The sequence below is a fragment of the Geospiza fortis genome, unplaced genomic scaffold (genome assembly GCF_000277835.1).
Source record: "Geospiza fortis unplaced genomic scaffold, GeoFor_1.0 scaffold229, whole genome shotgun sequence".
NCBI lineage: Eukaryota > Metazoa > Chordata > Aves > Passeriformes > Thraupidae > Geospiza > Geospiza fortis.
Genome location: NW_005054357.1, coordinates 1,791,504 through 1,806,251, shown reverse-complemented (window position 1 = coordinate 1,806,251; position 14,748 = coordinate 1,791,504). Strand labels below are relative to the sequence as shown.

Here is a 14,748-nt window from a genome sequence, read left to right as displayed (position 1 = left end):
TGGTGGACTGCAGTGGGTTTTATCTGCTTTATGTGATGTCTCTATATCTCTGCCAAAGCAAAACTTAGAGCTGACTAATGGATAAATGCCAGCATTGGCTCTCAGCTTTGTCCCCTAAGGTCTGAAGGCAGAAACAAGACAATGGGAACCCTCCTCTAGTTAAGCCAGTCAAATCTAACCTGAAGCTGATTTAAACTGAAAAGAGAGTTAGATTGTGTGGCTGAGTGACTGTGATGAGTCATAGCCAAAAAGGACAGGATTCCACAGCACAGCAATGCCAGCAGAGAGGCCCCTGAACAAGCAGTAACAACTACTGGCGGAAGCAGGACTTTTACAGCCACATTCAGGAGTGCAGTGCCAAAGCTCATTAACTTTGATGAGGTAAAAGATGACTTTCATTAGCAGCTGCCAGTAACTTAAAACTGAGAGACAAAACAAGCTTGGCAGTTAAGCTGTTTTAGCACTGTGCACCTTTGCACAAGTAAAAGCACTTGCACTCCTGGCTGGAGGGCCGATGCTCTGGCAAGAGGCCGGTATTCCTCATGTAATGTGGACCAAAGCCATGGTCAAGTAGATTGCAGTGATTCCAATGTGAGAAGTTCCTCATGATACCAAGTGCTGTGGGATCCCACTGAGCCATCAGCTGCTCATCTCAGCTCCTCTATCTCCCAGTTCCAAATCACTCATGATGTGGGATTGAGCAAGGAGATCTCAGCTCGGTGTAGGAGATGTTGTGGACCTTAGTGGCATTTCTTGCATTCATTAGACAATTCTGTTAATAAGTTCTGTCTCCATCAGAGAATCTTGTTCCTGTGGGGTGGCTGTTGACCCCATACATGTGCCAAAAATGAATTGACAGCCTTTAATTCAATTTTCTGTTACACCATCTGCTGTGGCCCTGGAGGACTGGCTGTTAGTACCCAAACAAAAACACATTATATCCTTAGTAGAGGGTTCCATTCTCTGATCATTGTGTTCCTTATTTTCTTGAAAGTTCAAAAGTCTTTGTAAAGTTTTCTTTTGACCCTGTCAACCTTAAAAACAGTTGGACATATCTTTCATTGCATTATTTCAGACTGCTTTGTGCTCTTGTCACTGCAGATAATGTTCGTCTGTCCTTAATTTCTTTGGGTCTTGCTTATGTAAATGTATATAAAGAACATATTTTATATCCAAAAGGAAAGAAAGATCACATTGTGTTAACAAGGCAGAATTTATTATTCATCAGCAGATGAGCAGAGCATCTTGACCATGGAATTTCTTGACCATCATCCTTGACCATGGAATATCCTATAGAAGGATCTTATGGGGCAAAATGGAAATCCAGAAACTAGAGTTCTATTTTTTTGTACATTTTTGAAAGCTTATGCTCATGAGGGTATTCTTGATAATCCTGACTAAAATGCTGCAGTCTCTTTTTTTTCTCAGTTGCCTTGCTAATGTTGGGCACTATTAAAAATGGTCTTTCATATTTTTAATATTAATTAAACTACCTTGAAAGTTTCTGTTTCAGCATCAAGTATAATGAATACTGAAAAATTTGAAAAAGAATTTGAGTGAGGGTGCTGTAGGTTGTGCAGGGCTTTGAGCATAGTTCAGTTTATCCAAGTACTCCAAACAGTTTACATGCTGGTGCAGAGCAGCCCATGGAAATCCAGGTGATCCCACACTTGAGTTGGTCTCTGTGCACCAAATGGAGGTACAGAGAAGACTCACATGCTTTCCTGAGCCAACAGAGCTCAGTGCTGAATTAAGCACTGTCAGTGCCCACTTCCTGCTTCTGTGTGCTGCTGGGGGCTTATTAAGAGATCTGTTACATGCCAGACTCTATAGAAGTCTTGATTCACATTATCTTTCTTCAGACTATGATCTTTTTTCAAGCTATACTTAATTCCTACTGAAGTAAATGACAAGTAACAAATTTTGGTGCTTCCTTGAACACCTACCAGAAGGTTTTGTCTTTTTTAGTTTGTTTGTATTATCAATTTGTGGGGCATACATATGAAGTGTAAAATAATAGGTACTGAATAATATCTTCAAGTGCCTTAGTCTACACAACTGAAAAAAAAACTTATATATTTCCATATTAAAAATGAAAGAGCAGTAAATTTTACCAGTTGATGTGGCCATGCATTCACCAGTATTTCAACCAAATACTGTAAAAATATAGACTTAGAATAGCCTTACCCACATTTGCACATACTTGGGTCTTTTTGCTTCAGCTTTTCCATCTGTCATCACAGCAGACAGTACACACACTGCTTCCAAACTGCTCCATCTATGGGGATGTGTGTGTACAAACTGATACTTGTGCTACAAATCCAATTGGGTTTCTGACCTCCCACCTCCAAGTGGGAGTTGTTATTGTCAGATATGTAATGCTGCCATATACACATTTCTTATTATTAGACATAAGAAATGTTTACAGGTCTGTGGTATGTCCCAGCTTGTGAATAGCAGTGCCTATATAAAGAGTGTAAAATTATTTGGAGCATGAAATTGGATGTTCTCTTAACTTTGGCCTGAGGGCTTTCTGTGGGCCCCTATACATTGAAAGGTCCATACAATTCTTTTCCTAAATAAATTCCTGTCTAGCATCCTTATCCTTTGATTTTTCTTTTCTTTCCGAGACCATTCATTTAATACTTTCAAGATAAAAATTATAATAAAAAAGGAAACTTGGAATGCTAATGAAAATTGCCTTCCACAGGCAAAAGATGGAAGCACAGACTATTTATGTTCTTTTTGCCTTGAATTATTTAAAGAGATATTGAAATCAGTCTTGTTCAAATCTTGAGGAACATGAGCTTTAGATTTTTGCTGGAATATGGGACACCACAATCCCTATGAGCAGAGAGGAGTCCTTCTGTTCTGTGCCTTTATTTCTATTTCCTGAAACATTCAGCATACAGTCTTTTAGAAAAGGGTCATCAGCATAGGATTTAAAGAAAAATTAGATGAACTGTTTTCACCTCTCTTTGCTTGTGATTATCAGGTGGTTTGTTAAATTTGGATCTCACATCTCCTGTCTGTTATAATGAAAATGGCAAATGGAGAAAGAGGAAAAAAAAAGAACACATTTAAAATGCAGTGAAAGGCCCAGTGCTGGGTACCAAAATTACTGATCTGGTTCCAAAAGAAAAATAAAGGAGGAGAGGGGATCAAGAAATCACTTTCACTTAATGTTTTTATTGAATTCCAGAGTTGTGTGGACTCTGCTCTCCTCTGAAATCTGTTCATCATTGCTTTTGATGTGACATGAAGTAAGGGCCTCTTCTTGACCTGCTCAGCTGCTCAGCTTCCCTTAAGGGATAGAGCCCAGGTTTTGCAATCCAGGTTTTGAGATAGTGAGAGGCTTTTGTAAGTGTGTGCAGGGCATTCTGGGGAGCTCAAGTTCAAGGAGTTTCTCTCTTTGCAGCCTGTTCCTGTTTATGCAATCAGACGGATGTGGGCATATTTTTTTATGTCACTTTCAGATCCCTTGTCTCTGAACTTCATAATTTTAAATTAATTTCTAATTGCAATATGCCATTATCTCCACTTTTCATGGTACGTTAGAGAGACACAGACATGGAGGGTACATAGAGCCACTCATGCAGTTAAGTGAGTAAAAAGTGGAATTCCCGGGTAGGACTTGGTCACAGTTCCAGTTTTTTTCACTGTAGCTGAGAATAAGATGGATTTCAGGTCACACATCAAATATAGGACATTTTGATTAATTTAAATAGTGTAATTTCTGCTTTTCAGAAGCAGAATCCCAGAATTAACTAGGTTGGACAAGACCTTTGAGGTCATTGAGTCTAACCTATGATGTAACACCACCTTGTCAGCTGGACCATGGAATTAAATACCATATCCAGCCTTTTCTTAAACACCTCCAGGGAAAATAATTAAAAAATTAATGATAAATTTTAACAGGCAGTATTCTGGAAGATAATGATATGCATCACTGAATGATTTACTTCTCAAATGATTTTTGCATGAATAATCCTTGTAGAATCTGACCCTTACATGATGCTTCCTATCAGCATTTTGTGTGTATAGATTACTGTGTTTTAAATTGCACCCTAACAAGAATGCAGTTCATTTAGCTGTTGGTCAGTGAATCCTGGCTGTCAGAGTATTTTATGGACAATAAAAATTTTATTCAGTAACATATTTGATGAAGGATATTCAATTCTGATAAATTTTGGCCTGAATGTCCGGAGGAAAAAGAAAAAGTGAAGATAGTAGCCAAGTAAAATTAGTGTTCCTTGAAACAAAGAGAGTTTGCTGGCTGCAGCTGGCAGCCCCAGGAGGGTGAGGAAGCTGCCCAGCAGGCAGAGTTGGTATGGGAACGGTTCTCCACTGAGCTGCAGGATTTTTTTCCCTCTGTACTCTGTATCCTTTCAAGAAACAGAAGCTAGTTGTCTATCAGCCAGTGCTGGTTAGGATCTTCTCTTCATGCTGGAAGAAATCTGGGTCATAGGAGATGACTGAGACTAGCAGGATAGTTTAGAGCATTGCTGCTTGGAGATGTGAGGCTGGGACTTCACCTCATGGAGCACAGGGACTGCTGAGGGTCCTGTTAAGCTTGGAGCAAGAAGTCACAGAAATACAAATGACAGATCACTGGAAAAGGAAATTTTTGTGCCACATCTTTATTCTGATTTGTGACTCTTTCAAAGGCTGAGGCTGTGCAGGCAGAGTAACTGGGCACAATAAAACCCAGCACTGTGACTGGAGGTACTGAGCAATGGTTCATGCACTCTCTGCTGTGGAATAGAGCAGCTAGTTTTCTTTAGGCCTGAACTGCACAATCATCAGATAATTCCATTAAAATGTAATGTTTAATTTTGTAAGTAGATAAAGGCAGATCCTCACTCAAATCTTCACTCTGACTCCAATATGCCTATTTGAACCATGGGACCTGTTCTCATCCAAGACAGCATCTGAATCCCCCAGCCCCCAGCATTTGGCTCTGTAACAGGGTTGTTTCAGAAGTACCAAACATCACTGTATCACTCAGAGCAGCACTCCTTTGAGCCAGTTGCCGTCTCCTAGAGGTACCAGAGATGTTGCTTTCACAGCACTGTCTGAAAAGTGTGATTTTTGCAGCAGTACTGAATTACCTTGTTGAAGGGAAAAGCTCTGTGAACTGCAGCTGTACATTCACCTGTGTCCCTAGGCCAGAGGAGCTCTGTGACTGCAGCCTTGGGGGCTCTGGATTCTTTCTGTCCCCAGCTGCTGCAGCTGAGGGATATGACACTCAGGTGCTGTCAGTGCTGCTACACCTTTGCAGCAGTTATTCAGAGTTGCTCTCTGGTGGGCTGTTGCTCTGTCATTTGTCACACTCTGGTCCTGCTGCCTTGAGTCTGTGCCACCATGCAGCCCTGCTTGCCCTGCCCTCCATCCTTGGCCAAAGTGAAACCGTGGAGCTCCTGTGGTACAGTTATATATCTTTTATCAGTAAAAAATCTGCAGTGCATAGCAATCAAACAAGTGGTTTGGTAGGGTGTTTAACATAGCAGCGGATCAGAGAAAAATATTATTATGAAAAGGAATAACTCACAGGCAGATGTCAGTTCTTGAAAGAAATGTTCTTTTTAAAAGCTGAATCTTTTTGAAAATCACTGATTAGAGTCCTCACTGACATAATGCTCCCACTAAGTACAGAGCTGTTGACCCAAGATTTCATGCTAATAGAACTCTGAGAAACAGAAGGTATTTCTGATTTCAACAGGCTTTATGTTATCAGTGGCTAAAATGCTGATCTTAGAATCCCAGACTCACAGAAAGACTTAGGTTAAACTAGACCTTAAGCATCATTTACTTGCAGCCTCCCCTACTCTTCAAATGGTACTAAACTGTTTATGGTTTGAATTTGAGCTAATTCAGGACAGTTTAGAGAAGTATATCCGAGTTGATTTTGTTTTTTAGAGCAAAGGACCCATTTTCTATTGCTGGCAAAATTACATAAAAAGTTGTAATCAATCAGGAAGATGCAGAAAACTAGATAATGCTTTAATCTTGAAGAAACTCAAAGATATCCGTCTCTGAGAAGCAGAGAAGCGAGTCAGATATTTAAATAAGCCATGGTCCAATGAAGGGCCTTAAATTAAATTTGCCCCTTGCCTCACACTCTCATCAAGTCAGTCAGGCAGGCTGCTCAGCTGTAGCCTCTTTTTCTGATCAAAACTCTTGAGACCTGAGCTGCCTTCTGCTGTTCTTCACAGCTTCCTGTGACCAATAGAGTCATCAATTGCAAAAACCGTGGGAGTACAAATTGAGAGGATGATAAAATAGGTGTAAGTTCTTTCTTCCTCCTGCTTGCCATAAACAATATACATTCAGCAAATCCAGAAGCATTCTGTCAGTGCCATTAAGCAGAGCAATACGGAGCAAGTGAGCAAGTGTTTCTGTTCAAGGTAGATGGGGGAAAGGAAGACCAAGGAAGGATCCAGCAGGGCTGGAAAAGTCATGACTGAAGTTAGGGGGACTGGCCCTGGGGAGCAGAGAAGTTTAGCATGGGAACAACATGAATCTGGCTCAAGACTTTCTGTGCACAAATACTGAAAATATATAAAGGGCAAACCAAATATTAACACAGATTTTTTTGCATGTTGCACAAAATTGCCAAACAAATATCACAGCCAATCTTTCATTCCTCATGCAAAGGTGCTTCTTAATGACTGTGGAGAGTACCCAGCATTTCACAGCTGAAGGAACTGTTACATCAGGGTTTGATATTTTCCTCTCTCGCAGACAATTCACATGGTGACAAGGACTCCCTGCAAAGCAGTTTGGACTTCATCCCAAAGATTGCCACCCCTCACTGTATCATGTTAATGAACCTGTACAACTGAAAATAATTACAAATGCAAATGTGATGAAAAGGAGTTTAATAGGGATGTTTCATGACTGCACTAGAGAAGTGGTTTAGCACTAAGATAAGTCTGATTGCTTGGGCATGTGGGTGCTATGGTAACTCCGTTTGCATTTGGAAGCACTTAAGCTCAAAACCACAGTATGCTGCACCCTCTTCCTTTTGAGCAGGGTTCTGTAGAAGAAAGGCAGAAGTAAACAGCATGAGAGAAACCACAGGGCAGCAAAGGCGTCGTTAGCTGTAGCTGTATGAGTGGGTTACTGCAAAGCCGTCCTGTGAAGGCTGAAAATGTCATTTAAAGTATGGTGCAAGTGATAGAGAGCCCCTCCTACTGACTGCTAAACACACAATAGTCCTGGGTATTTATTTTAGGTTTGCAGGAACTGTGTTGGCAAAAAGAATTTGATTTGCTGGTTTTGGTTTTTGTTCTACTTCAGGTTTAAGGTTTTTAGAAATTCTATATATCATTGGTAACAAGTATTACTTCCATTAAATTAATGTTTCTTCAGGGAAATTTCTCTTTTGCTCTGTGTTTTTATTTTCCTTTGGAAAAGTTATACTCCTGTGTTTATTTTGCATAATCAGAACTAGAAAAATATTTTTTTTTAATGGTCAGAAATATTCAACATGTATTGTAACATTGTGTTCCTCCTTGTATGTATTTATAACATTGTGTTATAAATTCTTAATTCCCTCCCTTTCTTCTGGTTGTTCCCCTTGTACATGATTGCTGGCTAATTTGAATTTTTCGCCTTCTCCATAGCTGTAAATGCTGATTCATCTCACAGTTGACTCTGAACTTGAGGAGGATAGGGATAACTCTAGTTTTGGGAGGTGGACAGCAAGGAGAGGGATCTAGAGCAAGCATTAATTTCAGAGGTCAGTTTTCACCGAAAGCCCAACACCACATCCTATCACTGGCTGTAGTCAGAGCAGCTCTCACTCCTGAGCTGGGCTCTGCAGGCAGACCACGCCTTCCCACTGCAAGTGAACCCTCAGCACTGGCAGGTGCTTGGGAACAAAAAGGCCTTTGACTCTCAGGTGATGCCTCAGCCAAAGGTTAAAGGGACAGGAAAGAGTGCCAGGATCAGGCTCTTGGGCAGGGATGCACTGTGTGAAGGAGTTGCTATGGGAGGCAACTATTAATGAACTTGTGCAAAAAAGAATATTTTGAGAAATCAGATGGAAACTATTTTAATTATCGTTTTGAAAAGTCAGAATGGACATAAAATCCAGATATCAAAAGCAAACAATTGGAATTTCTTAATCAGAACATTTTAGAATTTCTGTTAGATTAAAATTTACAGTTTCAACATTTTATCCCTAATTTCTGGTGAAAATAAATATTGTAAATATTGCCTGTGGAAAAGAAATTATAATGTTTATTTAGTTCTAACTTCTATGATTGCTCTAGGGCTATGAAGACTTTATCAATTAGACAATTAATAACTTAGAAGTGATTTGATGGCTTCATCTTCAATGATCACAAGAATATATTTTTATTTTAGGACCCTCAGAAATGTCTCTGTCACCTGAGAAAATTCTACACTGTAAACTTAAATGAGTAGTTTATTTTTGGACTCAGAGCATGAAAAAATTCACATATTTTTAATATGAAGTCTATATAGCATTCTTTTACTCGATTTTCAAAAAGCATCAGTTCATCCAGAAACTGGGAATATTATTCGTTTTTTCTTCCCCAGAATTAGAGATAAGAATGAAGTGTAATTCTGTAGTCTCTATGCTATGAAAGCATTTCAGCACATGTGATCCCACCTATAAAATTTGAGGGGTCCTCTGTGGTATAGAATTACTCAGATGTTTAAGTGTTTGTTAGTTTATTCTTAGGTCTGCCCGGATTTGTTTGTAAAGTAGCAATGGATCCCTCAGTTTTGTGTTTTCAGCAAAAATAACTGTAACATCTCTGGCCTGATGCTCATTTGCTTTAAGGTCTCGTTAGCTGGTTCTGGCAGCACAAGGGAGCTTTAAAGCAGGTGTGAATTACATCCTATCCCACTTGAAGTTTAAAAATAAATCAAAGGGCGGCTGGCAGCATTTTGTGAGGCTCCTTGCCTTACTCACCCTTCACCTCCCACCAGGAACTGTTCTTTTTTTTGCAATTTAGTGTTGTCTGGCAGGGGAGCTGCAATGTCTGTGCTGTTTGCTAGGAGACCCCCTCAAAGAGCTTTACTCCATCTGAACAAGTAGACCACATCCTGTTGCTTTCTGTGCAGATGTGAAGAGCCCTGACCCTGCTGAAGCAGTGCCGTTCAGCTGTGAAAAGAGGGAAGGCAGAATCTGGACTTACATTGGTTGCTTGGTGTAAAATGCTGCCTGGTGGGGGTTGCTGGGGTCTGTCCAATATACTAAAGGCTGGAGAGATCCTGGGAAAAGGGCAGCAGCTCTGCAGAATCAGTAAGCATTTTTCCTGGCTGCAAAACGCGGCTGCCAACTGTTTTACAGACACGAGGCTGAGAGGAAGGATTACTTCCTCTGCCCCCTCCCAGCTCTGGCAAAGACATGAGGAGTACAGCTGGATGTGAAGAGCCAGCTGGTATGGCACCAGGCTAGATAAAACACCAAATGCACTATTAGCAGAAGAGCATCCTCCTTCCCACATTGTTCTGTGCTCTGTGTGTGGAGGAATGCAGTCCTGCAGCAATCCTGTGCTCAGAGCAGACAGCCTGAGCTGCTCCATGCAGGTGTAGCCTCCTGGCCAGTCCAGCAGGAAATACAAAACCAGGTCCATTACTCACTGTGCAAATTAAACAGCAGAATGGAATTAAAAGACATGTTTCATGTCATAAGCTAATGGATTTCTGCCCCTCTAAACATGATAACATTTTTAGGCTCTTCATGCTGATTCAACAGGATCTCCATCTTATCAGCTGGAGTTTGTGTTATTAATAGCACATGCACACAGGAAATGTGTGCTGGTTCTTCCTGCTGCTCAAGAAGATCACACCCTGGACTTCCTTGAAACACATTTTTGTCTTTTAACATATTGTAGGTCCCAGTCAGTTGTCTTCTGTTGAGTTCTCGGTCCTGCCAAGTGAAAACATTTTTCTAAGACAGCAAAAAGCTGTCTCCTTATACAACTGGACTTCTTATACAGGTGTAACCACAGTATTGCAGTGAGTGCAGAGTCAGTACTGCAGAGGTGATGCAGCAGCTCCTGTACCTCCAGATGTGACCCAGAGAGCCTCCTGTCCTAGGGGTTTGAGAGGTTGGCTTTTTGTTTTGGTGGCCTGGATTCTTTCATGATTTTTCCATTTGCTCTTCTTTTTGAACATCGAAAGTACTTCATAACACAGTATTCCCATGTTTCACTCACAGGGCTAGTACATCTTTGGGCTTTCAGGAGAAAGTGTGATGAACTCATTTGTTTTAGGTGTATTTTGTTGGCATCTCAAACCTTTCTTTGAAGCAGCAGCTGCATTCTGTCCACTGACTGGTAGGAAGGAGAATGAAAGCAATTAGCCAGGGTCCCATCTGCCTGTGGGATGAGCTGCTGGTTATACCTTTTTCCAGGGCATGTGATTAACGCCAGATCTGCTCAAACATTACTGATGGATCATTTGAAATCTTTTAGGTATGTCAGCAGGAGCCAACTGATGGCCAAATCAAGAGAAGGGAGAGGGAAGCTTAAAAAACTTACTACAGTAGTAGGAACTTTTTTATACTCTAATTCTTCCATATGGGTTATCTGATGTTATCCTTGTTATCATACACATATCATCTTAAGAATGTCTTATGGTTGGATGCAGTTTAGGCTCTGAGAAAAGTTTTGGGGTAGTTCCCATTTAAACTCAGACCAACTTGCTTAGTTTGGCAATCATCAAACTTTCGTACTGCACAGCATGTGTTTGGGGGATTGGACATCCTCATTACATTTTAAATATATTTTTGGATTTCAGCTTTCGTGTTTCTAGAGTTATGTTTTAGAATATAAACATGAGCAAACAGTTTTGTCTTTGAGGTTAACTTGGGTAGCCTGAGCTTAGCTCAGACATTTGTTAGTGCTGGGACATTTTTTGGAAAATTAGTAGTAGCAATATACCTGTTAATCTCAGAGTAACAGAGTCTGGAGTGTTGAGATTCTTCTTGATTTTCCTTCATTTTACCCAGTATCTCTCAAAAAGGTTTCATGGGGAAATGCATTTGCTTTTTGAGAGGATTTTTTAGTGTTCTGGTGCCACCTATTGAATTCTTTTCAACTGCATCCTATTCCATTGCTATAATAAAGCATATCAGGGAAGGGAATCACAGGAGAGCAGGAGACCCCTGAAATACTTAGAAGGTCATAAAACTGCCATGAAGTTCTGTTAAAGTGATAGTGCTTAGTTATAGGCAGGAAAAAGGGCAATCTCAGACTATTATTTCCCATACTGTTTTAAGACACTGCTCTGAGCAAGGCAGTGGGACCAGGTGATCTCTTGAGGTTTCTTCTAACCTGGAGTTCTATGATTATGCTCACTGGGAGTGAGCAATAAACCTTACACTCTATTTAAGCTATTAGCATTATTCTAACTTTACAAGGGAGAGGGTGGGGAAAATTATTTTCGCAGGAAGCTTGAGGAAATTAATGAGGCAACACAACACTGACAAGCTTATGATCCCCTGATCTTTTATTATCTCACTTTACTTGGAAGAGACAATCTTGATGTGTATCATTTTGTCTCTATTATGTTTGCATCACAGATCAGTAAATAGCTTGAAAAGTATTTCTGAATGTTTCACTAATCTGGGCAGAGTTTAATTTAGAGCTTAACTTTTCTGCAACTTCTTTTATTCGGTTCTAGGAAAAGTTTCTAAGTGAAAGTTAATCTGTAATGATGCTCACAGAAAGTTAATATTTGGCTTGAGGTATATTTGATGTGCTAAACCAAACTAAGATTTGGAAAAGGAGGGGGAATAATTGATTCTTCAGCTAATAAGCCTTTTGAAAAAAGAAAATCACATTATGGAATTTAGAATGACTAACTGCCAGCTTTCAAACACTGAATTCATACCATGAAAATACATCGAAAACTTAATGCTTATGGCAAATACAAATGGATATGAATGTTACTTTTACAGGGTTCCTTGGCAGTTTAATGCATGTATTTATAGATCATGCAATTGTTGTAAAGAAATGTTGCAGACAGGAGGTTTCAGATGCTGAAGGTACGTTGAAAGCTCAAAAGATGAGTTATATTTTTGTTTCTTATCTGTAACCTCCCTTAGGTTAGGAAGCTTCACGTGCTAAGATTCTGTAGCTTTGTGTTTCAATGAAGGTATATAGATATAAATGAATTAACATGCTAGACCTGTTAATATAGTGGTTAATATAGTGGCTTCTACACCCATGTTATTCAATCTGTTTTCAGTTTGCTACATTTTAGAACTTACATTCTTCCAATTAAGAGCAATGTTTTTTTGATAGTTTAATATGATTTCAGGCAAACCTCATAGACCCATATCCTCATCTCATGGACCAGATTTTAGGCAACACCCTTCCCCACTTCTGTAAAGAAATAAATACTGCATTACTGTTTTTAGTCAAACTTCATTTGACTTCTGTTGATACTTTTTCTGTAATGTATCAGGCTACTGGCTCTTTCCAAATTGTCAGTTGTAGTAAGAGATCTTGCATAATGTACAGTGCACAACAAATTCGGTTGCTGACTAGAAAAGTATTTGCAAGACTTTAGCTTTTACATTCATATTCGTATCATGGCTTAGACACACTTCATGACAGGTCTGAGCACCAAGAAATTCTCACTCCCTGCAGGTGACATTGCCGTCACTGGTTGTGTGTTTTGAATGGCTGTTGTCAGCGATCTGAACTGTTCATATAGGGTGCAGAATCCATGGTGGCCACTGAGCAGCCAACACTGCTGCTGCTTGTCAGGTCGATAAGGAGAAAATCTCTGGAGTCCCAGGGTATCTGCTTATGTTGATCTTCTGTGTCAGAAATGAGGGACATGGTTTTGATGCTGATACATGAACTTATGTATCCCTCACAAGTATGGCAGTTTCTCACATAAACCTGGCTTTCTGCTTTAAAGGTTGAAGGAGTTTATTTTCAAGAGTAAAGATACAGCAGTTGTGAAGTGCCATGTAGTGAAGCTGAAGTAACAAGAGAAATGATAAACAGAGAAGTTCTATCTGAAAAAACATGTGCCACAAGAAAGAGATAAATAAATTCCAAGATGCAAACATAGTAGGAAAGATCTGGTAGAAAAAGAGCAAAAGAAGGAGGAAGGAAGAGCCAAACAGGTGGCTGGAAGTTTGTTGGATGGGGCCCTGAGCAGCTTGATCTGCTGGGTGGCATCCGAGCCATGGCAGGGGTGTTTGAGCTAGATGATCTTTAAGATTCTCTCTAACCCAGACCATTCTGTGATTCTGTGACTGTATACTTGATATTTTGGGCATCTGGTTGTTGCTATATCCACTAAATATAACTTAAGAATGTGTAATTTCCTGGGGAAAGCTTAGCCGATATTTGGGAGGAAGGAACGTGTCTTTATATTTTTGGCAAATTCCTTGAAAGTTTAAGTTACGCTTTTTCTCTCTCTTTCTCTTTTCCAGGGGAGGAGACTACAATGACCACACCTGGTACTGGTAAGAAACAATTTACATGGCAGAATTGCATTGATTTTTTTTTTCTTTCTTGACAAATTCTTCTTTCATTTTCTCACACACAATTACCTCACAGAGTGTATAATGCCTTTTCATCCACCCAACAAAATGAAATATGCTGTCTTAATAGGCAGGAATATCCGACAAGTCTGGTTTTGAGTAATGTATTTAGGTATATTTTAAAACACAGCATTTAGCATGAAAGGCACAATCATAACAAAAAAACACTCACTGGTTGTTCGTCTGACACCTGTTGAATCCCCTGCACTTTGAATGTTTGATGTGCCTTTGTTTCGTTAAAAATTCCCAGCGTCTCAGTATGGGAGTGCTGCAGCACTGCACCCTGGTGGTGTAGGCAGCTCTGTCCCTCTGTCCCTCCTCGGCCGGGCACACCGGATGGAGCATGACCGACCCTGCTGTCCCTCTCACCGCAGGTGCCAGCCTCGCACACAGCACGCACCTCTCCCCGCACGGCACGGCCCCGAGCAGCACGGCACGCAGCAGCGGCTCCGCTGCCCCCACCGCACGCACTCCCTCTGCCTTCGGGGATGCTCCTGCAGGTTTGCTCTCTCCCCTTAGCAGCCACGCTCTGCTCTCAAAACTCTAGGGGAAAACGAAGTCATTCAGCACCAGGGTAGCCTTTCCAGCTCATTTTGATCAAATGGAAAAGGTGTCTGTGCTTTGGCATGGTGGCAATGCCAGGATAACGTGCAGGACCTGGTATCGGAGGGCCGAGTCTTGCAGTCACCACAGTAGCACCAAAACGCCAGCTGCTGCCAACAAGGCTGGGCCCAAAGCAAGAGCAGTAGGAATGAGCCTAATAGAGAATATACAGACTGGTCAGTGGTTTATAAACAGGGGGATAAATAATGAAGTATAGTAAGAAATACAATGAGTGAGCAAGGTACATAACCCAGCAAATGAGCACTACCCTAGAGTTGTTGTTTGTGAAACAACACAAGCACTATTCATAATTGTGTTTTATTGTAAGAATATAGCAAAATGTTCTAGTTTTTCCCAGTTCATAGGTTGAAATATTATTTTTATTTTGACTTCATCTGGAATTATGACTAACTGTTGACCAAAAGAAAGTCATTGTACATAGCAAAATTAATTTGTAAGTGGTATACTCCTAAAAATTTGCTTTCTATTTAAATACTCTTCTTTTTTTAATTTAATATATTAACATCACTTTTCTTTCAGCAGTCTTCTCTAAAGATGACAAAAATCCCCTAAGAAACAAAACAAAAACAGAGAAG

The 14,748-nt window shown here is 40.3% G+C and overlaps 1 protein-coding gene across 1 annotated transcript in view; it reads left to right on the top strand.

Moving 5' to 3' along the window:
* Positions 1 to 14,748, top strand: part of PTPRC (protein tyrosine phosphatase receptor type C) — a 57,658-nt gene that overhangs the window by 19,643 nt on the left and 23,267 nt on the right. The window contains exon 2 of the mRNA XM_031059180.1: positions 13,439 to 13,471. Coding sequence (XP_030915040.1) covers positions 13,439 to 13,471 — 33 coding nt within the window. The remainder of the gene's footprint in view (positions 1 to 13,438; positions 13,472 to 14,748) is intronic.